This window comes from Oncorhynchus nerka, linkage group LG11 (genome assembly GCF_034236695.1).
Source record: "Oncorhynchus nerka isolate Pitt River linkage group LG11, Oner_Uvic_2.0, whole genome shotgun sequence".
Classification (NCBI taxonomy): Eukaryota; Metazoa; Chordata; class Actinopteri; order Salmoniformes; family Salmonidae; genus Oncorhynchus; species Oncorhynchus nerka.
In genome coordinates, this window is record NC_088406.1 from 27,757,976 (window position 1) to 27,781,747 (window position 23,772).

General features: G+C 45.5%; 2 protein-coding genes across 6 annotated transcripts in view; one reads left to right on the forward strand and one right to left on the reverse strand.

Moving 5' to 3' along the window:
* The window catches only part of LOC115136636 (neurofibromin-like), a 121,395-nt gene that overhangs the window by 52,712 nt on the left and 44,911 nt on the right, over nt 1–23,772 (reverse strand). The window lies entirely within an intron of this gene.
* Nucleotides 9,010–20,742, forward strand: LOC115136634 (oligodendrocyte-myelin glycoprotein-like). 4 transcript variants are annotated; one of them, XM_065024355.1, is made up of 7 exons: nt 9,010–9,260; nt 12,926–13,077; nt 15,447–17,333; nt 17,482–17,588; nt 19,156–19,221; nt 19,317–19,526; nt 19,617–20,742. In XM_065024355.1, exons 5-7 carry the CDS (start codon nt 19,166–19,168, stop codon nt 20,605–20,607), a joined length of 1,257 nt encoding a protein of 418 aa, XP_064880427.1. In that variant the 5' UTR covers nt 9,010–9,260; nt 12,926–13,077; nt 15,447–17,333; nt 17,482–17,588; nt 19,156–19,165; the 3' UTR covers nt 20,608–20,742. The 4 variants fall into 4 exon arrangements, with proteins under 4 accessions (XP_064880427.1, XP_029528072.1, XP_029528071.1 ...); XM_029672212.2 differs by having other exon boundaries at nt 15,447–15,499; XM_029672211.2 differs by lacking the exon at nt 15,447–17,333.

The window sequence follows — 23,772 nt, forward strand, 5'->3', positions numbered from 1 at the left end:
GCGAGAATCCGTCTCCACACCACGTGCTCTCACCACTGGTGTCCCCCAGGGCTCTGTTCTAGGCCCTCTCCTATTCTCGCTATACACCAAGTCACTTGGCTCTGTCATAACCTCACATGGTCTCTCCTATCATTGCTATGCAGACGACACACAATTAATCTTCTCCTTTCCCCCTTCTGATGACCAGGTGGTGAATCGCATCTCTGCATGTCTGGCAGACATATCAGTGTGGATGACGGATCACCACCTCAAGCTGAACCTCGGCAAGACGGAGCTGCTCTTCCTCCCGGGGAAGGACTGCCCGTTCCATGATCTCGCCATCACGGTTGACAACTCCATTGTGTCCTCCTCCCAGAGCGCTAAGAACCTTGGCGTGATCCTGGACAACACCCTGTCGTTCTCAACTAACATCAAGGCGGTGGCCCGTTCCTGTAGGTTCATGCTCTACAACATCCGCAGAGTACGACCCTGCCTCACACAGGAAGCGGCGCAGGTCCTAATCCAGGCACTTGTCATCTCCCGTCTGGATTACTGCAACTCGCTGTTGGCTGGGCTCCCTGCCTGTGCCATTAAACCCCTACAACTCATCCAGAACGCCGCAGCCCGTCTGGTGTTCAACCTTCCCAAGTTCTCTCACGTCACCCCGCTCCTCCGCTCTCTCCACTGGCTTCCAGTTGAAGCTCGCATCCGCTACAAGACCATGGTGCTTGCCTACGGAGCTGTGAGGGGAACGGCACCTCAGTACCTCCAGGCTCTGATCAGGCCCTACACCCAAACAAGGGCACTGCGTTCATCCACCTCTGGCCTGCTCGCCTCCCTACCACTGAGGAAGTACAGTTCCCGCTCAGCCCAGTCAAAACTGTTCGCTGCTCTGGCCCCCCAATGGTGGAACAAACTCCCTCACGACGCCAGAACAGCGGAGTCAATCACCACCTTCCGGAGACACCTGAAACCCCACCTCTTTAAGGAATACCTAGGATAGGATAAAGTAATCCCTCTCGCCCCCCTTAAAAGATTTAGATGCACTACTGTTCCACTGGATGTCATAAGGTGAATGCACCAATTTGTAAGTCGCTCAGGATAAGAGCGTCTGCTAAATGACTTAAATGTAAATGTAATTACTTGATATTATCTAGCATGTGTAGTTAACTAGTGATTATGATTGATTGTTTTTTATAAGAAAAGTTTAATGTGAGCTAACAACTTACTTTGGCTTACAGCATTCACGTAACAGGCAGTCTCCTTGTGGAGTGCAACGAGAGAGAGGCAGGTCGTTATTGCGTTGGACTAGTTAACTGTAAGGTTCCAAGATTGGATACCCCGAGCCGACAAGGTGAAAATCTGCGGTTCAGCCCCTTAACAAGGCAGTTAATCTCGTTAAGTTAAATAAGAATGTGTTCTTAATGGACTTGCCTAGTTAAATAAAGGCATAAAAAAAATATGTTAAAAAATTGGGATAATCGGTGCCCAAAAATACCGATTGTTTATGAAAACGGCCCTAATTAAATCGGCCATTCTGATTAATCGGTCAACCTCTATTATAAATACAAACATACAGTTGAAGTCGGAAGTTTACATACACTTTAGCCAAATACATTTAAACTCAGTTTCACAATTCTTGACATTTAATCCTAGTAAAAATTCACTGTCTTAGGTCAGTTAGGATCATTACATTATTTTAAGAACTTGAAATGTCAGAATAATAGTAGAGAGAATGATTTATTTCAGAGTTTATTTCTTTCATCACATTCCCAGTGGGTCAGAAGTTTACATGCACTCAATTAGTATTTGGTAGAGTTGCCTTTAAAATGGTTTAACGTGGGGAAAACGTTTTGGGTAGCCTTCCACAAGCTTCCCACAATATGTTGGGTTAATTTTGTCCCACTCCTCCTGACAGAGCTGGTGTAACTGAGTCAGGATTGTAAAGGCCTCCTTGCTCGCACACGCTTTTTCAGTTCCGCCCACAAATTTACTGTAGGATTGAGGTCATGGCTTTGTCATGGCCACTCCAATACCTTGACTTTGTTGTCCTTAAGCCATTTTGCCACAACTTTGGAAGTATGCTTGGGGTCATTGTCCACTTGGAAGACCCATTTGCGAGCAAGCTTTAACCTCCTGATGTCTTGAGATGTTGCTTCCATATATTCTCATACATTTCCTCCTCATGATTCTATCTATTTTGTGAAGCACACCAGTCCCTCCTGCAGCAAAGCACCCCCACAACATGATGTTGTCACCCCCCCGTGCTTCACGATTGGGATGTTGTTCTTTGGCTTGCAAGCCTGCCCCTTTTTCCTCCAAACATAACGATGGTCATTGTGGCCAAACAGTTCTATTTTTTTTTCATCAGACCAGAGGACATTTCTCCAAAAAGTACGATCTTTGTTCCCATGTGCAGCTGCAAACCGTAGTCTGGCATTTTTTATGGTGGTTTTGGAGCAGTGGCTTCTTCCTTGCTGAGCGGCTCTTTCAGGTTGTCGACATAAGACTCGTTTTACTGTGGATATAGATACTTTTGTACCGGTTTCCTCCAGCATCTTCACAAGGTCTTTTGCTGTTGTTCTGGGATTGAGTTGCACTTTTTACACCAAGGTACATTCATCTCTAGGAGACAGAACACAACTCTTTCCTGAGCGGTATAATGGGTGCGTGGTCCATGGCGTTTATACTTGCGTACTATTGCAGATGAACGTGGTACCTTCAGGCATTTGGAAATTGCTCCCAACGATGATTTGTTTTGATTTTCCCATGATGTCAAGCAAAGAGGCACTGAGTTTGAAGGTAGGCCTTGAAATACATCCACAGGTACATCCAATTGACTCAGATGATGTCAATTAGCCTATCAGAAGCTTCTGAAGCCATGACATTTACTGGAATTTGCTGTTTAAAGGCACTGTCAACTTAGTGTATGTAAACTTCTGACCCACTGGAATTGTGAAACAGTGAATTATAAGTGAAACAATCTGTCTGTAAACAATTGTTGGAAAAATGACATGCACAAAGTAGATGTCCTGACGGACTTGCAAAAACCATAGTTTGTTAACAAGAAATTTGTGGAGTGGTTGAAAAACGAGTTTAAATTTTTAAAATGTTTTTATTTATTTCACCTTTATTTAACCAGGTAGGCAAGTTGAGAACAAGTTCTCATTTACACTTGTGACCTGGCCAAGATAAAGCAAAGCAGTTCGACAGATACAACGACACAGAGTTACACATGGAGTAAAACAAACATACAGTCAATAATACAGTATAAACAAGTCTATATACAATGTGAGCAAATGAGGTGAGAAGGGAGGTAAAGGCAAAAAAGGCCATGGTTGCAAAGTAAATACAATATAGCAAGTAAAACACTGGAATGGTAGTTTTGCAATGGAAGAATGTGCAAAGTAGAAATAAAAATAATGGGGTGCAAAGGAGCAAAATAAATAAATAAATAAAATACAGTTGGGAAAGAGGTAGTTGTTTGAGCTAAATTATAGGTGGGCTATGTACAGGTGCAGTAATCTGTGAGCTGCTCTGACAGTTGGTGCTTAAAGCTAGTGAGGGAGATAATTGTTTCCAGTTTCAGAGATTTTTGTAGTTCGTTCCAGTCATTGGCAACAGAGAACTGGAAGGAGAGGCGGCCAAAGAAAGAATTGGTTTTGGGGGTGACTAGAGAGATATACCTGCTGGAGCGTGTGCTACAGGTGGGAGACGCTATGGTGACCAGCGAGCTGAGATAAGGGGGGACTTTACCTAGCAGGGTCTTGTAGATGACATGGAGCCAGTGGGTTTGGCGACGAGTATGAAGCGAGGGCCAGCCAACGAGAGCGTAGTATATGGGGCTTTGGTGACAAAACGGATTGCACTGTGATAGACTGCATCCAATTTGTTGAGTAGGGTATTGGAGGCTATTTTGTAAATGACATCGCCAAAGTCGAGGATTGGTAGGATGGTCAGTTTTACAAGGGTATGTTTGGCAGCATGAGTGAAGGATGCTTTGTTGCGAAATAGGAAGCCAATTCTAGATTTAACTTTGGATTGGAGATGTTTGATATGGGTCTGGAAGGAGAGTTTACAGTCTAACCAGACACCTAAGTATTTGTAGTTGTCCACGTATTCTAAGTCAGAGCCGTCCAGAGTAGTGATGTTGGACAGGCGGGTAGGTGCAGGTAGCGATCGGTTGAAGAGCATGCATTTAGTTTTACTTGTATTTAAGAGCAATTGGAGGCCACGGAAGGAGAGTTGTATGGCATTGAAGCTTGCCTGGAGGGTTGTTAACACAGTGTCCAAAGAAGGGCCAGAAGTATACAGAATGGTGTCGTCTGCGTAGAGGTGGATCAGAGACTCACCAGCAGCAAGAGCGACCTCATTGATGTATACAGAGAAGAGAGTCGGTCCAAGAATTGAACCCTGTGGCACCCCCATAGAGACTGCCAGAGGTCCGGACAGCAGACCCTCCGATTTGACACACTGAACTCTATCAGAGAAGTAGTTGGTGAACCAGGCGAGGCAATCATTTGAGAAACCAAGGCTGTCGAGTCTGCCGATGAGGATGTGGTGATTGACAGAGTCAAAAGCCTTGGCCAGATCAATGAATACGGCTGCACAGTAATGTTTCTTATCGATGGCGGTTAAGATATCGTTTAGGACCTTGAGCGTGGCTGAGGTGCACCCATGACCAGCTCTGAAACCAGATTGCATAGCAGAGAAGGTATGGTGAGATTCGAAATGGTCGGTAATCTGTTTGTTGACTTGGCTTTCGAAGACCTTAGAAAGGCATGGTAGGATAGATATAGGTCTGTAGCAGTTTGGGTCAAGAGTGTCCCCCCCTTTGAAGAGGGGGATGACAGCAGCTGCTTTCCAATCTTTGGGAATCTCAGACGATACGAAAGAGAGGTTGAACAGGCTAGTAATAGGGGTGTCAACAATTTCGGCAGATCATTTTAGAAAGGGTCCAGATTGTCTAGCCCGGCTGATTTGTAGGGGTCCAGATTTTGCAGCTCTTTCAGAACATCAGCTGAACGGATTTGGGAGAAGGAGAAATGGGGAAGGCTTGGGCGAGTTGCTGTTGGGGGTGCAGTGCTGTTGACCGGGGTAGGAGTAGCCAGGTGGAAAGCATGGCCAGCCGTAGAAAAATGCTTATTAAAATTCTCAATTATGGTGGATTTATCAGTGGTGACAGTGTTTCCTATCTTCAGTGCAGTGGGCAGCTGGGAGGAGGTGTTCTTATTCTCCATGGACTTTACAGTGTCCCAGAACTTTTTTGAGTTAGTGTTGCAGGAAGCAAATTTCTGCTTGAAAAAGCTAGCCTTGGCTTTTCTAACTGCCTGTGTATAATGGTTTCTAGCTTCCCTGAACAGCTGCATATCACGGGGGCTGTTCGATGCTAATGCAGAACGCCATAGGATGTTTTTGTGTTGGTTAAGGGCAGTCAGGTCTGGGGAGAACCAAGGGCTATATCTGTTCCTGGTTCTAAATTTCTTGAATGGGGCATGTTTATTTAAGATGGTTAGGAAGGCATTAAAAAAAATATCCAGGCATCCTCTACTGACGGGATGAGATCAATATCCTTCCAGGATACCCCGGCCAGGTCGATTAGAAAGGCCTGCTCGCTGAAGTGTTTCAGGGAGCGTTTTACAGTGATGAGTGGAGGTCGTTTGACCGTTGACCCATTACGGATGCAGGCAATGAGGCAGTGATCGCTGAGATCTTGGTTGAAGACAGCAGAGGTGTAATTTAGAGGGGAAGTTGGTTAGGATGATATCTATGAGGGTGCCCGTGTTTAAGGCTTTGGGGAGGTACCTGGTAGGTTCATTGATAATTTGTGTGAGATTGAGGGCATCAAGTTTAGATTGTAGGATGGCTGGGGTGTTAAGCATGTTCCAGTTTAGGTCGCCTAGCAGCACGAGCTCTGAAGATAGATGGGGGGGCAATTAGTTCACATATGGTGTCCAGAGCACAGCTGGGGGCAGAGGGTGGTCTATAGCAGGCGGCAACGGTGAGAGACTTGTTTTTAGAGAGGTGGATTTTTAAAAGTAGAAGTTAAAATTGTTTGGGTACAGACCTGGATAGTAGGACAGAACTCTGCAGGCTATCTTTGCAGTAGATTGCAACACCGCCCCCTTTGGCAGTTCTATCTTGTCTGAAAATGTTGTAGTTTGGAATTAAAATTAGGGGGGAGGCTTCTAATGTTAACATGCATGAAACCAAGGCTATTACGGTTACAGAAGTCGTCAAAAGAGAGCGCCTGGGGAATAGGAGTGGAGCTAGGCACTGCAGGGCCTGGATACACCTCTACATCGCCAGAGGAACATAGGAGGAGTAGAATAAGGGTGCGGCTAAAAGCAATAAGAATTGGTCGTCTAGAACATCTGGAACAGAGAGTAAAAGGAGGTTTCTGGGGGTGATAAAATAGCATCAAGGTATAATGTACAGACAAAGGTATGGTAGGATGTGAATACAGTGGAGGTAAACCTAGGTATTGAGTGATGAAGAGAGAGATATTGTCTCTAGAAACATCATTGAAACCAGGAGATGTCATTGCATGTGTGGGTGGTGGAACTAATAGGTTGGATAAGGTATACTGAGCAGGACTAGAGGCTCTACAGTGAAATAAGCCAATAAACACTAACCAGAACAGCAATGGACAAGACATATTGACATTAAGGAGAGGCATGCTTAGTCGAGTGCGTGAGTGGAGAGGTTGGTTGGGGGTCACGGCGATTTAGACAGCTAGCCAGGCCATCGGTAGCAAGCTAGCATAGGATGGAGGTCTGTTATTAGCCACCTCTTGCATTCCGTCAGTAGATTAGTGGGGTTCCGTGTGGTAGAGGGGATTAATCCAAATCACACAACAACAACAAAAATAAAAACAATAGATATAGTTATAGAGGCCCAAGAAGAAAACATAATAATAATAAAAATAAATAAATTGTCCGATTGTCTATTCAGATAGCAGTCGGTAAGACAGCTAATGGTTAGCAGGCCGCAGATGGGCGTTCAGGTAACGTCGCAACGGAGGAGCCAGCCAGATAACTCCTTCGGGTAGATAACATCGGCAGTCCAGTTGTGAAGGCCCGGTGGGGCTCCGCGTAGGCAGTAAAACGGGTCCGGATAGGTGACTGCAGCCCAGGAGTGATTGACGGAGCTGGCTAGCTCCGGAATAATTGATGTTTGCTCCGGAATCAACGAAAGCCGATAGTCACACGGATAGCAGCTAGCTAGCTGTGAGATCCAGAGAGCAGTTGAAATCCAGGGACATGGAGAGAAAAATTGGTCCGGTATGTTCCGTTCCGAGCCGCGCCGTACAAAACTGGCGATAGATTTTCGAGCTAAAGAATAGCTGATGACCACAAACCGTGGTTAGCTGAATACTAACGATTTGCCAGTAAAGAAGCTAACTAGCTTCTGAACTAGCTTCTGATTAGCTTCTGGATTAGCTTCTGGGCTATCTTCTGGCTAGCTTCTGGCTAGTTTCTGGCTAGCTTCTTGGAGTTTCTGGCTAGCTTCTTGGAGGATTACAGATTAGAGGTAAATAATACTTTTTTATAAATATAAATTGGTGAGGCGGGTTGCAGGAGAGTGTTTTGAAGATGAGTTGATGGAAAACAAAAATAAAATGTATTTGAAAAAAGTTGTAAATATATATATATATATATATATATATATATACGGGACACGACATGACGAGGACAAAAGACGTCTGAACTGCTATGCCATCTTGGAAAACGCCAGTTAAGGCTGAGAGAGGCTGGACTGAGGGCTTGTAGGCCTGTTGTAAGGCAGGTCCTCACCAGACATCACCGGCAACAACGTCGCCTATGGGCCCAAAACCACAGTCGCTGGACCAGACAGGACTGGCAAAAAGTGCTCTTCACTGGAGAGTCGCGGTTTTGTCTCACCAGGGGTGACGGTCGGATTTGCGTTTATTGTCGAAGGAATGAACGTTACACCGATGCCTGTCCTCTGGAGCAGGATCGATTTGGAGGTGGAGGGTCCGTCATGGTCTGGGGCGGTGTGCCACAGCATCATCGGATTGAGCTTGTTGTCATTGCAGGCAATCTCAACGCTGTGCATTACAGGGAAGACATCCTCCTCCCTCATGTGGTACCCTTCCTGCAGGCTCATCCTGACATCACCCTCCAGCATGACAATGCCACTAGCCATACTGCTCGTTCTGTGTGTGATTTTCACTGCAAGACAGGGATGTCAGTGTTCTGCCATGGCCAGCGAAGAGCCCGGACCTCAATCCCATTGAGCCGTCTGGGACCTGCTGGATCTGAGAAATGTCCGGGAACTTGCAGGTGCCTTGGTGGAAGAGCGGGGTAACATCTCACAGTAAGAACTGGTGCAGTTCATGTTGAGGAGATGCACTGCAGTACTTAATGCAGCTGGTGGCCACACCAGATACTGACTGTTACTTTTCATTTTGACCACCCCCCTTTTTTCTGTGACACATTATTCCATTTCTGTTAGTTACATGTCTGTGGAACTTGTTCATTTTATGTCTCAGTTGTTGAATCTTGTTATGTTCATACAAATATTTACACATGTTAAGTCTGCTGAAAATAAACACAGTTGATAGTGAGAGGACGTTTCTTTTTTTGCTAAGTTTACACACACACACACACACAATATATATATATACATATATATACACACATATATATATATACACACACATATATATATATACACATACATACATACATACATGCATATACACATACACACATGCATATACACATACATACATACATACATACATACATACATATACACACACACACACACACACACACATTTCATTTGCAAAACAAATCTAAAAACATGATTTTGCTTTGTCATTATGGGGTGTGCAAATTGATGAGGTGGAAAAAAACGAATTAATCCATAAGGCTATAACGTAACAAAATGTGGAATACGTCAAGGGGTCTATCCCAGAGTGCATATTAAAATTACAAGTGTACATTTGTTTTGCATGAAAACATCCACTGTGTATTTTTCTGTGTTAAAAAGAACAGGGTGTCATTTGTAATCAGACCTCAGTTTCACAGCTCTCACTTCCTGTCAAGTGAGGCAAGAGAAGGTTCTGTATAATACCAGACTAGGGCCTCGCAGACTTCTACAGTGGCTGCTTTCTGGGATTCACGTACAGCAAACTAAGGAGACCTCTTCTAGCTGAGACACACCAACTCATATAGGCATTCTGCTTTTTGTGAACTTGGAGCAGGTTAATGAAGGCCAGGATTCTAGGGTTAAATCCTGTGTAGGCTCTGGTGAGTACAACATACTTTAAGGGTGGGTGACGTAAATATAAAAGGGTTATAGTGTTATCTGTTGCTCTAATGACAACATGTGTGATTTGCCAGAGAATGTGCAACCAGTTGAAAACAAATACCTTTGAAACACACACTTTCAAAACAGTTGTTTGTGGGAGGTGTAATACACATTACACACACCATCACGAATGTTAGCTAATCAATAATGTTTAGATAAAGACATCCTAATGTGTAACATATGACCTTATATGGCCTTAATTCTTTCAAAGAAATAAGACAAAAACAGAATATAGTTAGATTCCCCAGAAAACAGTCAAAAAATCTTCTGCTCCTACTTTGAATTGTAGTTTGAGGAAGGAAATGCCAAAAGTAGCGATAACATTTCACCACGTTGCCCTTCATGGTGAAATGTTCCTTGTTTCCTCATGATAAATCATGCTTACAGATACAGTAATGACGCTTTTCTTCTTTTCATCAGTCAGTCATCAGGACACACCAGATTTCAGAGGATAACAGGAAACAGCAATGGAGGGAAAGAGTCTTGTTTTTGTGTTGTTTTTGTGGATGCTACCACCGGGACTGAATAGCACAGTGACACTTCAGCCTAACAGCCACTCCACCGACTTCAGGAGCAGTGAGGTTACTGCAACTTCAGACAAAGTTTCACCTTTAGAAATGGCACAAGAGCACCTCAACAATGCACCAGATGAAGGAAACTATAGCACCGTAGCACCTTCAGTTGAGTTGAAGTTCACAGTGAAGAGTAAACCACAGACTCCAGATCAGGTGTCCACCAGATATATCAGCTCTTATCTGCCTTCAATCCACCCTTTGAGTACAAGAACAAGGAAGAACTCCCAGTCACCTCAGGACAGCCAAACAACCAAATATAAAAACAACTCCACGGTGGAGATCACAGCAGATGGAGCCGAGGAAACTTCGCCCACTATGGGGAATCAGCCTCCGGTAAGCAGAGTTACACCCACCGGCCAGGGCAAAGTAAATCCAACAGCATCACCTAGACCTTCGGAGTTATCCTCTCAAACAACCTCACCGACAACAAATCAACCAACAGATATCCAAACAGGGCCTGGTCCAACCAATCTTCCGATGTCGCAGTCCAACGACTCCACAGAGAGGATCCGACCCACGCCAACTGGTGTTGGATTTGGAGTGACACTGACTAGAGACGAATTTACTTTGAACACAGGTAGGAAGGCTCAATTTCCCAGCACCCCCTCCCAGGCCCCAGTCACAAGCAGGAAATCAACCCCTTCACACCCCACTGAAAGAGGTCCAACAGGCCCATCTGAGCTGCCTGGCGCTGCCACTACACCCGCCACCCTACCTCCCTCTATAGCCATGACCAAATCTTTCACCCACATCTCCACTCCATGGACATCGACCCAGCCCGCCAAGACCCTTGCCACCACTGCAGCCTCTGTTACTGCTAGTATTGCCGTTACCAGCACCAAGGGCCAATCCCCACTAATGGGCCCCACTACAAAACATGTCGCTGCTGCCACCACCACCACGACAAAAAATAAACCAAAGCCACCTCCGTCAAAAACGGCAAACAAAGACAAGAGCAAAACGAGGGGGAACCATGGCACAGTGGTGGCTGTACTGATTGGTGTGACACTGGTTCTGATGTTTGTCAGTTTTGGGGTCATCTTCGTGAGGAAGCGCAGACATCAGAGGATGCAGCTGCAGAACACAGCCTGGGCCGGACCCTCTCCGTTTCTGGACAGTGGAGTCCAGTCTCGACTGGATAATGACGATAGCAGTGACGTCCACCTGAGGGGCTCCAATCGAATCTCCTTCACTGGCTTCCTGTCTCAGCGACTCTCCAAGAGGCTGTCTCTGCTCCAGGAGACTGACGAGGAATTCCGGATGGGTGAGATTCCGACAGGAAGTACATTCGGAAGAGAGACTGTTTCAGATGATGTTCAACCGAGTAACGGGACTGCTGCAGTGCACAAAGAAAAGACCCAGATTGAGGTGGTGCAACCTCTGGACAACTCGTCATTTCCTCCTCCACCGACGTCTTCAGAGACCACTGCCACAACACACACCCATGACCATCAGCCTCCTACCTCCTTGCAGGTTGTTGATCTGGGGCCAGACAATGTTCCAAATTCCTCTCCCTCTCATACACCACCAGATATCCCAGAAGCTATTCCTCCACCACTGTTGGATGTTTACCTGGGTCCCCCCTCAGACCATGCCAGCCCCCCTCCACCAGAGAGCACAGACCTTCCAACCCCACCCCATGACCTGCCTTAACCAGTCTCCAAGCAGATAGTAACACACAGGAAACCCATTCTCCTACCCCTCTACCCAACAAAGGAAACCACTCCCGCCAAAAAACAACTCAAACTGATGCTCATCAGTGTTCCGCTTACTTAATCTATACCTCTTTCTGATGAAACATTTCATGAATTGGATCTTCAACTAGGCCTCTAGCCAGTTTGATTGTCAAAACCGAGCCAAACCATTTCCCTATTTAACGGTAGAACTTTGACAGTGGCCACAATAATGTGATTTTTAACACATGATCCCTGTGGTCTTTCTTTGGTATTAAGACATCCAAATGTACACTGAGAAAGCTTCCCCAAATGTTTTGATTCAAGTCAGATCCATATTCATTCAGCCTGACCAATCTGTAGCAGTGAGATTGATTTGATGCTACAACCATTGCTTTTTCTCCTGTGTACTTTTTGGAGGAAAACACAGTGACGTAAGGGCCTAAACATCAGCATCATACCCAGTGGTGAGATAATTCAGAGAAGGATGCACTGCTGAAGTAATATAATTCTGTGTGAGCGCAAGTGAACATTTTCAGTCACAGCAAAAACATACATTTTTTTAAATAAACATCGACCCAGGCTGAGACATTCATTGGGCAAAATGGTGAGAGAGGAAGTTCTAAAAGGAAATGAAACAAAGGGGTGAATTATATAATTAAACTGAGAAACGATAGATAGAAAGGGATAAAATGAATGTGAAAATTAGAGAAAGAGTGAGCAGGGAGTTAAGTCTCTCAGTGGGGCTGGCCCGACACCGTTAGTGAGTGCGTTACTGCAGTGTTGCAGTCACTCCTAGCGTATTTCAGAGCTGTACATCAGTACACTAACCGTAGAGAGAGCGGACAGGCCACAGAGACAGAAAGAGGGAAATGTCAGACCCACAAATAGCGCCTCAATGTCTCATCTGAAGAGAAACCACAGAAACAATAAGATGGGAGACGGAAAGCAACAACCACTCACAATTATTTCCATCTACACATATTCTAAAATGTTGACAAATGAGAGTTGTGAAATGCTCATTGTTCATCAATCATGTATTTATGCAGTAAATCCGCTGACATGCAATAAACCCTCCGATGTTAAACACTGGTTTGTATTTGTGTACTACATCAGCGTCATACAGCGAGGCAGACGACAGGCTCATTTGTTTAGGCCAGGCTATATTTCACTACTGCGTGGTGATTGAGGAGAAGAGCATCATCCGCCTACACCACAAGCCCTGCTGACCAGATGGCAGCCACGGCACCTGCTTTATCCCTCCCTATAAAGAACGTTGCCTGAAAGATACAGCAGTCATAAATCCAAAAACCCTCTCTGCCTTCCCTTCCCTCTCTCCACTACTCTAATTCACAGCTCATTCCAGACATTCTCCAGCTGAGTACTAAAAGGGAAATGGTTCTATTGAAAAATGATCGCAGAACTCCCTGTGTTGATACTGCGGCAGATATGAAAGAAAAGTGAGAGAGGTTGAGGGAGAAAGCAGCATGAGAAGTAGCGAAACTTGGGTAAGACAAACTATTTTCAGTCCTGTTTCACTCTTACTGTTTTCACATCTGCAGTTCCAGGTCTGACGTAGTTTTCAAACCACCAACTCAATCTATCATATCAATCTTTCTACAGAATCCATCTCAACACAGGTCTATTCATTCTACTATCATGACAAGCTATTGTAAGAGTATGATTTTTAGTATGACTACAAATCAGACTTTTATCAGTCCTTCCTTATCATTCTAAAACAATTGCATGTGCTGTGACTACAGTTGGTTTTCACACAAGTAGGTTGCAAGGTGGGAAACCTTTTGTTAAAACACCTTTTCACTCGTGAAAACACATGTGGTTTGTGTATCAATTCTCTTGATGCTTCAACTTATTAACGAACCTGTCAACATGACAGAATTATAGCAATCAGATCTTAGTCAATTTCAGAGAATGCATTTTTTAAATTTAATGACCTGATGCGAATATCACACATTAGTTTCGCATCACAAACTCTCACAGCTTATTGGTTGAACTCCCGAAACTAACACAGCTGATTGGTGTTGCCATGCAGAGTTTCACACTTTTGACTGGTCTGGTGTTACTGTGCTAGCACCAGCCACTGCACTATGGAGGGACTTTCGTACTAGGTTGCATTTGCAGATACTTTTTCTGGAGAATTGTGATTACTGCCAGCAATTCATTCTGGCTCGTCGCTGAATGATGTTGCCAGCAGTAGCAGGGCAGCTTGCTTCGGCTGAAGTGCAGAATTAAATATTCACTGCTTGCATACACGGCTAGTTGCAGAACAGAGCAGTTGTGGTGCTAAGTTCTGAGTGCCTAGCACAATAAGCATGATGTTGTGTGATTGTGTGTGTGTGTGTGTGTGTGTGTATTTCCATGAGAGAAGCCCCAAACCTATGTTTTATTGGCCAGACACAATCTGCTAAACTATGACTCCTTCTCAGAGAGAAAGGAGGGGGAGAGTGGAAAGAGGATAGGAGAGAGAAAGGAGAGGGAGAGTGGAAAGAGGATAGGAGAGAGAAAGGAGAGGGAGAGTGGAAAGAGGATAGGAGAGAGAAAGGAGAGGGAGAGTGGAAAGAGGATAGGAGACAGAAAGGAGAGGGAGAGTGGAAAGAGGATAGGTGAGAGAAAGGAGAGGGAGAGTGGAAAGAGGATAGGAGACAGAAAGGAGAGGGAGAGTGGAAAGAGGATAGGAGACAGAAAGGAGAGGGAGAGTGGAAAGAGGATAGGAGAGAGAAAGGAGAGGGAGTGGAAAGAGGACAGGAGAGGGAGAGTGGAAAGAGGACAGGAGAGGGAGAGTGGAAAGAGGACAGGAGAGGGAGAGTGGAAAGAGGACAGGAGAGGGAGAGTGGAAAGAGGACAGGAGAGGGAGAGTGGAAAGAGGACAGGAGAGGGAGAGTGGAAAGAGGACAGGAGAGGGAGAGTGGAAAGAGGACAGGAGAGGGAGAGTGGAAAGAGGACAGGAGAGGGAGAGTGGAAAGAGGACAGGAGAGGGGGAGAGTGGAAAGAGGACAGGAGAGGGAGAGTGGAAAGAGGATAGGAGAGGGAGAGTGGAAAGAGGATAGGAGAGAGAAAGGAGAGGGAGAGTGGAAAGAGGATAGGAGAGAGAAAGGAGAGGGAGAGTGGAAAGAGGATAGGAGAGGGAGAGTGGAAAGAGGATAGGAGAGGGAGAGTGGAAAGAGGATAGGAGAGAGAAAGGAGAGGGAGAGTGGAAAGAGGATAGGAGAGAGAAAGGAGAGGGAGAGTGGAAAGAGGATAGGAGAGAGAAAGGAGAGGGAGAGTGGAAAGAGGATAGGAGAGAGAAAGGAGAGGGAGAGTGGAAAGAGGATAGGAGAGAGAAAGGAGAGGGAGAGTGGAAAGAGGATAGGAGAGAGAAAGGAGAGGGAGAGTGGAAAGAGGATAGGAGAGAGAAAGGAGAGGGAGGGTGGAAAGAGGATAGGAGAGAGAAAGGAGAGGGAAAGTGGAAAGAGGATATGAGAGAGAAAGGAGAGGGAGAGTGGAAAGAGGATAGGAGAGAGAAAGGAGAGGGAGAGTGGAAAGAGGATAGGAGAGAGAAAGGAGAGGGAGAGTGGAAAGAGGATAGGAGAGAGAAAGGAGAGGGAGAGTAGAAAGAGGATAGGAGAGAGAAAGCGGTAGACAGGACCACATAACTACTTTCACACAAGTCCTCTAAAACCAAACAGGGTACGGACATGTGAGCATAGAGATTAATTCATGAAATGCGGTTTTCAAAACATCATTACAATCACCCCCCAGCAATACAGACCCACTTAAAACGAGGATTGTATTAACATGGCCGCAGCAACGTTGGCCGTAAAACACAGAACACCTATTCATGGATCAGCACATTTGCAAAAAGCTGTTCTTATTGCAGACTGCCAGGGTGCTTCCTGAAGGCAGCTGAAATGGAGGAAGACCAGGAGGATGGTGAGACAAAAACTGTACCGTTAATACAAAAACAGTGTTAATTTGCTGCTGAGAGCGGTGGAGGCAGCCAGTCGTTGTAGGTGCCAGTTGTGATGTGAGATAGCGCTGCCATCAGGGGGCAGTGTGTGTGTGTGTGTGTATATGTGTGTGTGTGTGTTATGCATCCCATAAGCATTCAGCCAGAACAATGTCACCCTGCCAGATCTGTACAGTACTAAAGGGAATTCAGGGGAACTGTGTGTGTGTTAAAACACTGTGAGCATGAGTACAAAATGCTGTGAGAGCAAGAGAGAGAGAGCGAGAGAGAGCGCGAGAGTGAAGGGGAAATGGAACATACTGTGACTATGAGAATGTGAAAGTTGAACACACGAGACACTAATGTCCAATTAACAGCCCACATTAGAATGAGTTAGCATGTTTGTATGTACACTGAACAAAATATAAATGCAACATGCAAAATACCCCAGAAATGTTCCATAAGCACAAAATGCTTATTTCTCTCAAATTTTGTGCACAAATTTGTTTACATCTCTGTTAGTGAGCATTTATCTTCAGAAACATGTGTGCTATGTTCCTGAATGTCAACTTCTGTCTGCAACTGCACTAATAAAGTTTTTTTAATGATTTAATTAAAAATATTGTCATAATGCTAATTACACCAATGAGCCAATGATTGACAAGTACCAAGGAACGAACCCTAACAGGGTGAGTGGTTTGCTGATGTCAACGTTGTGAACAGAGTGCCCCATGGTGGTGGTGGGGTTATGGTATGGGCAGGCATAAGCTATGGACAAGGAACAATTATATTTTATCGGTGGCAATTTGAATGCAGAGAGATACCGTGAGGAGATCCTGAGGCCCATTGTTGTGCCATTCATCCGCCGCCATCACCTCATGTTTCAGCATGATATTGCACGCCGCCATCACCTCATGTTTCAGCATGATATTGCACGCCGCCATCACCTCATGTTTCAGCATGATATTGCACGCCGCCATTCCTCCCTGGCCTGCATACTCACCAGTCATGTCACCCATTGAACATGTTGGGATGCTCTAGATCGACGTGTACGACAGCATGTTACAGTTACAGAAACGTCACACAGCCATTAAAGAGTGGGACAACATTCCACAGGCCACAATTAACAGCCTGATCAACTCTGTGAAGGAGATGTGTCGCATGGCATGAGGCAAATTGTGGTTACACCAGATACGGACTGGTTTTCTGATCCACACTCCTACCTTTTTTAAGGTATCTGTGAGCAGATGGATATCTGTATTCCCAGTCATGTGAAATACATAGATTTGGGCCTAATTTATTTATTTCAAATTGACTGGTTTCCTAATATGAACTAACTCAGTAAAATCTTTGAAATTGTTGTTTATATTTTTGTTCAGTATACTGTATGTGTATAAAAAAGAGTAAGAGGAGAAGGGATAATGGAGAAATAATTGCTTTTATCAAGTGAGCGGGATCCTGATTCTAAAAAGATTGGAGTCAGCACAGTCCCCCCACCCCCTGCTCTCCCCCGTCTCATCATCAGCAGAGGGGGCAGGCACTGTGCTGCAATCCTCCTCTCTCTCTCCTTCAGACCGCTCTTTCCCTGAGTGCATCAGGAGCCTGCAGAGGAGCGGTGGAGGATGACTGGCGCTATCAGGGGCACCCTGCTCTGGCATGCTTGGAGGATGCCACAAACCAGGAGAGGATTTTGAGACTGAGCGAGAGAGCCTGTCAACCCCTGGCCAACGCCAACACAGCACGAGAGAGAGAGAGACAGCGAGAGGGGGGGGTCCACCTTTACCAGAGAAGGAAGAAGAGCAAGGGAGAAAAAAATAAGTGAGAGAGAGGAAGAATGTGAAAGAAAGGAAAAATACCCCAAAAGAAAGCCAGTGCAAAAAACAGAGAGCCAAAAAAGAAAATGGTGCATGAATAATAAGGGCAACTTAACACCCCCTAGATTTGACTTGACAATCACTCTCTCCAGCCAGCTGCTCTGAAAAAAAGAGGGGGGAGCAAGTGAGAGGGCTGGCCGAGGGAAGGAGAGAGGACGAAAAGAGCAAGATGACGGAGTGAAGCGATGGAGAGGATCAGGTGAGTGACTAATGGCATGGAGAGAAAAACAGTAGGAGACGGGTGTACATGCTAACACATGTGCACAAGACTGGACACACACACACACAGTGCTTCACAAAGCAGTGATGTATTTGATTCTGTACCACACTAGCTCAGTGGACTGCAGCAGGGTGATTTGTCTATGTCAGTCTATGGCTTCTCATTAAATCTCTCCAACGGTGCTGAAATCTCCATTAGATAGTACAGCTATCTCCATTAGATAGTACAGCTATTTATGGAGCAATGCAGTATACCATAACCTGATGAAGTTTCTAGAACACTCAGCTTACTATGTAATTCTAAAACCAGCCACACTGATGTGTTTTACAAGCTCTTCTTAATACAATCACACACACACCCCAGATACTCAGTCATTTGTGCCAGAAGACAGGGTGAGAGAGGACAGGACACAATCATGTGTGTGTGTGTGTGGGGGATCGAGAGTGTGTGTGTGTATGTGCCACTCTCAAGGAATTCACCCGCTTTCACTGCAGTATTTCTAAGCTCCTACCCGCTGGCAAGGCTTCAAGCTTGCCGGCACACAGACTGACTGGGGCCCTTGTAAACCGCAACACAGCTATTAGATAGTAGTTTCCAAAACTCGGTTCTGTGGACTTCAAGGGATGCCCGTTTCGTTTTTTACCCTAGTACTACACAACTGATTCAAATAATCAAAGCTTGATGATTAGTTGATTATTTGAATCAGCTGTGTTGTGCTAAGGCAAAAACCAAAACGTGCACCTCTTGGGGTCCTGAGGACAGAGTTTGGGAAACCCTCAAGCAGGACTGTTAGCATATGGCCGGGCGTTACAATGTTATAATGTCAGAGGGGTGTCAATGACGTGAATGGGAACTATATGGAGGAGAGGGGATGAAGGGGAGAGGGCTCTGGGTATAGTGAGGTTCAATCTACCCAGTTAGTTCTATAGTCACATTATGTGCTTGAAGTATGATAGATGGTTCACAGTCATGACTTTCTTACAGGCTGGATGCAGAACCAGTGTGGAGTGTTTTACTGCTGTCTCCTGGTGTTTATTACTGCCCCTCTCCCATCTGTGAGGCTGTTGCTATGCATCAAAGGCTATCTTCAAAACAGCAGTAGCTCCAGACAAGGGTCTTATATCATTTCTACAGAGATTCCATTGTGGGGAAACTAGGCCGTTTATGAATTATGAATACTGTAGCTAATACTCCGCCAATTAAAGTTGTCTAGCAATCTGTTGGAATACTAGCATGCTAGCAGATACACATTGGCTTCCCGTCATTGTGCTCTTGCTAGATAGCATTGGCTCTCGAAACTACTGCAACGCTAACTTTCTTCATACTGGACACAGAGGCATAAACATGGTATCCACTAGTTCATCTGACTCTAGGGAAGTGGATAAAGGGCCTCATTGCCAAAATCCCAAAGTATCCCTTTAAGCTCCTGGTAAATGCAGCTTGGAAAATATAGCAAGGATTGGACTTAAATGAGCTATTGCTAATCAATTTGTAAATGCTAATGGGGTCGGAAGCTAATTTAACTGTCAGTATTATTATTCTGCAGATGTGTGTGAATGAGTGATGGTCTTGACGAAGATCCATACAGGATCAAAACTGTGTCCTTCCATTTGTGAGTATATAAATTGTGGAGAAAAGAAGTGTTGCAGATCTATGTCCTTGGGTACAGTCCAGTGTCTCCTCTCACTGTGTCTCTCCTTCTCTAAGAGCCCTCATTATGCTCCCCCACGCCCCGTTGGCCTGCCTCTTCCTGCTCCTCCTGTCGGGGGTGCTGGGGGGGCTGGTCCTGTCCATCTGCCCCGCCGTGTGCTCCTGCAGCCGGGGCCACCGTGTGGTGGACTGCTCCTCACGGCACCTCTCACAGCTGCCCCCAGGCCTGCAGCACAACATCCGCTTCCTCAACCTCTCACACAACAGGTAGGAAGACACTTCTTCCTTCTCATCATACTAGTCTTCGGCAGGTTGGGTCCGAACTTCTAAAATGAGAACTCCCCTCTCTCCCAACAGCCTTTGTGGTCTGGACGACCAGCTCAGCCACTACGCCCACCTGCGTACCCTGGACCTGTCCTATAACCTCCTGGGTCGCTTCCCCTCCGGCCTGCCCAGGGCCCTCTGGGACATCCGGGCTGCTGGCAACCAGCTCCGAGCCCTGGACAAGAACGACACGGCCTACCATTGGAACCTGCGGGTACTGGACTTGTCAGCCAACGAGCTGGAGAGGGTGGTCTTCATCAACAACACCCTACCCAGCCTACACGCCCTAAACTTGAGTCACAACCGGTTCTGGACCGTGCCCACCAACATGCCTCATAATCTGGAGATGGTGGATTTGGCCCACAACTACCTAGTTCAGATCCTCCTGGGATCATTGGACCGGCTGCCCAGGCTGAGGAGGTTCTACCTGCATGCTAATCGCTTCTCCTGGGTGCCGGAGGGGGTATTTGACCGGTTGGAGGGTCTCGAGTTCTTGACACTTGGGGATAACCCTTGGGCTTGTGAAGAGGAGGAGAACATCACACGGCTCTTGCTCTGGGCCAAACACACCCGTGCCGCAGTGTTGGGCTGCCCCTGCTACACTAGGCCAACATGTGGGCAAGCCCATCTGGCTACTCCAGGAGGGGAGTGGCACTTTACGTCCCACACAGAGCCTTCGCTGGGGGCTGATGCCAGAGAGCTGGGCCGTGGAGGCCTCACACCGGATAGAGCTGCAGTCGTCACTTCTGGGTACTTGGCTAAGTCTGCGTTGTTGGAGCCTGGGACGCATGGAGACAGAGGGTCTGCCAACCGCTCGGGGGATCAGACATCGTTTGTGTTCATCTCCACCCCCTTGCACGGCCTCTCCACACGCACAAGCACTACAGGGCAGCCGCACTCCGCCGCCAAGAAGAAAAACACAGGAAGCACACAGAGCAGAAGCCACGGAGTCCACACACCAATCCTGTATTCTGTAGTCACCTGGAACCTTCTAGTCACGGTGATTGCCTTCAAAGCCTTCTAAACCCACCCGTTGTCAGTACTAGAGTCAAGTCTTGATGGATTTTGGAGAGGGCTAACCCTATGTACGTATGACCCAGAATGTAAAAGGGAGAGGTTTGTTATTGTTTTCATTTTAAAGAACAACTTTCAACTGTTACTGCCTAAATGTGTATCCTCTCTCATCTTCCAACCATTTGACCACCATCTACAGAGTGATGTTGTGCTGTATGGCTATATCTTTCAAACTTGTATACAAATAATATATAGGCAAATGTATACACATACAGTGCATTTGGAAAGTATTCAGACCCCTTCCATTTTTACACATTTTGTTACGTTTCAGCCTTATTATAAAAACGTATTAAATATATATTTTTCCTCATCAATCTACACAAAATACCCCATAATGACAAACAAAGCAAAAACAGGTTTTTAGAAAAACAGAAATACCTTATTTACATAAGTATTCAGACCCTTGAGCTCAGGTGCATCCTGTTTCCATTGATCGTCCTGGAGACTGGAATCTTACTGGGGTCAATTCAATTGATTGGACTATATAAGGTTGATCCAGATCAGTTGACAGTGCATGTCAGAAAAAAACCAAACCATGAAGTTAAAGGAATTGTCAATAGAGCCCCGAGACAGGATTGTGTCGAGGCACAGATCTGGAGAAGGGTACCCAAACATTTCTGCAGCATTGAAGGTCCCCAAAAACACAGTGGCCTCCATCATTCTTAAATGGAAGAAATTTGGAATCACCAAGACTCTTCCGAGAGGTGGCCGCCCTGCCAAACTGAGCAATCGGGGGAGAAGGGCCTTGGTCAGGGAGGTGACCAAGAACCTGATGATCACTTTGACAGACCTCTAGAGATCCTCTGTGGAGGTGGAAGAACCTTCCAGAAGAACAACCATCTCTGAAGCACTCGACCAATCAGGCCTTTATGGTAGAGTGGCCAGACGGAAGCCACTCCTCAGTAAAAAAGGGACATGAAAGCCCGCTGGGAGTTTACCATAAAGCACCTAAGGGACTCTTAGACCATGAGAAACAAGGTTCTCTGGTCTGATGGAACTAAGATTGTGTCACGTCTGGAGGAAACCTGGCACCATCCCTACGGACCATGGTGATGGCAGCATCATGCTGTGGGGATGTTTTTCAGCAGCAGGAGACGAGTCAGGATCGGGGGGGGGGGGGGGGGGGGAATTCACCTTCCAACAGGACAACAAACCTAACCGTACAGTCAAGACAACGAAGGAGTGGCTTCGGGACAAGTCTCTAGATGTCCTCAAGTGGCCCAGCCAGAGCCCGGATTTGAACCATATCAAACATGTCTGGAGAGACCTGAAAAGAGATGTGCAGCAACACTCCCCATCCAACCTGACAGAGCTTGAGAGGATCTGCAGAGAGGAATCGGGAAAAACTCCCAAAATACAGGTGTGCCAAGCTTGTACCGTCAAACCCAAGAAGACTCTAGGCTGTAATCGCTACCAAAGATGCTTCAACAAAGTACTGAGTAAAGGGTCTGAATATTTACGTAAATGTGAGATACACACACACAAACCTGTTTTTGCTTTGCCTTGTCATTATGGGGTAGTGTGTGTAGAATGATGAAACAATGTAATACATTTTAGAATAAGGCTGTAAACTAACTAACTAAATTTGGAAAAAGTAAAAGGGGTCTGCATACATCTCGAATGCATTGTACATGACTAATAATACTCTATCGGTGCGGAAACATGAATGCTCTACTCTATGTAGTCTATACTGCTTGTCCGTTCTGATGACAGATGCTGCGTTTTCTGGTTACTATGATATAAAGAAAAGGAAAACATTTAGAACGCATTTAATGTACGTGTTGTTTGAAAGAGTCAGTGTATGACGTGAGAAATCATCTTTAAACCTTGGCATCAGCTTGGTTTGGGGGTTATCTTGGAGGGCCTGCAAGTTCACAAAGTGGAATTGACAGATAATCTACTTTGCAGATATGAAACAGACAGACAATCATAATGCCATTCAAAAATATACAATTCTTATTTTATGCAACAAAACCAACTTTATAACTAGTTTTGAAAATAGGTTCTATTTGACTCAATTCCATGACGTTGAGTAAGGCTTTGTTGGTAGAATAGACGGATGCAGTTCAATGCATGATTAATACAGCTAATTCTCTAATACATTTCTTGGTAGTCCAACAAATATTGCTATCAAGTTGTAAATCACATCTGGCCTGGTACATTGTTTGCTGCCTCCAGCCCAGCGGGATGCACCGTTTCAGTTTCAATGACTCAATATTTTAGACAAATGTACGGACGATTGTAACTAAGGCTGGGAACAACTAGAGATGCAGGTGTCATTTGGATAGCTTGCAAGAAATGTGAATCACTTTGCTAGCTAGCTATGCTAAACTTGAACAACTGTTTTCCACAGTTAGCATATATCCTAGTTGTCAATCAAATTTATTTGGCATCGATCATGAAGATCAAATGGGAGGGCAGGCAGGCAAGTTCCCAAGGGTTGGGACAAGCATGCATTGGCAGGTAATCTGCAGAAGGACGAGCAGGCTACTGTTCCCCATTGTTTATCAGGGCAAATTTGACGGCCAACTACTAAACAAGTTTAAGGGTTTATCTACTTTTCCCTTGTTACATTTTTAGCTAATCTTGCTTTTGCTAACATTAGTTCTTGATCTTGTTGATGTGCATAGGCAACTGAGGGAGATCAGGCCTACCTGTTGTTTGATCAATAGGACTCGAAAGTTCCCAAACGTAAGACTCCCGTGGAACACAATATATACAAAATGATGTGGACACCCCTTGAAATTAGTGGATTCGGCTATTTCAGCCACACCCATTTCTGACAGGTGTATAAAACTGAGCACACAGCCATGCAATCTCCATAGACAAACATTGGAAGTAGAATGGCCTTAATGAAGAGCTCAAACGTTCAACCTGGCTTTGTCACAGGAGGCCAGTTCATCAAATTTCTGCCCTGCTAGAGCTGCTCCGGTCATCTGCAAGTGATGTTATTGTGAAGAGGAAATGAGTCAAGGAGCAACAACAGTCACGAAGTGGTAGGCCACACAAGCTCATAGAACAGGACTGCCGAGCTCTGAAGCGTGAAGCCCGTAAAAATTCTCTGTCCTTGATTGCAACACTCACTACAGAGTTCCAAACTGCCTGTGGAAGCAAC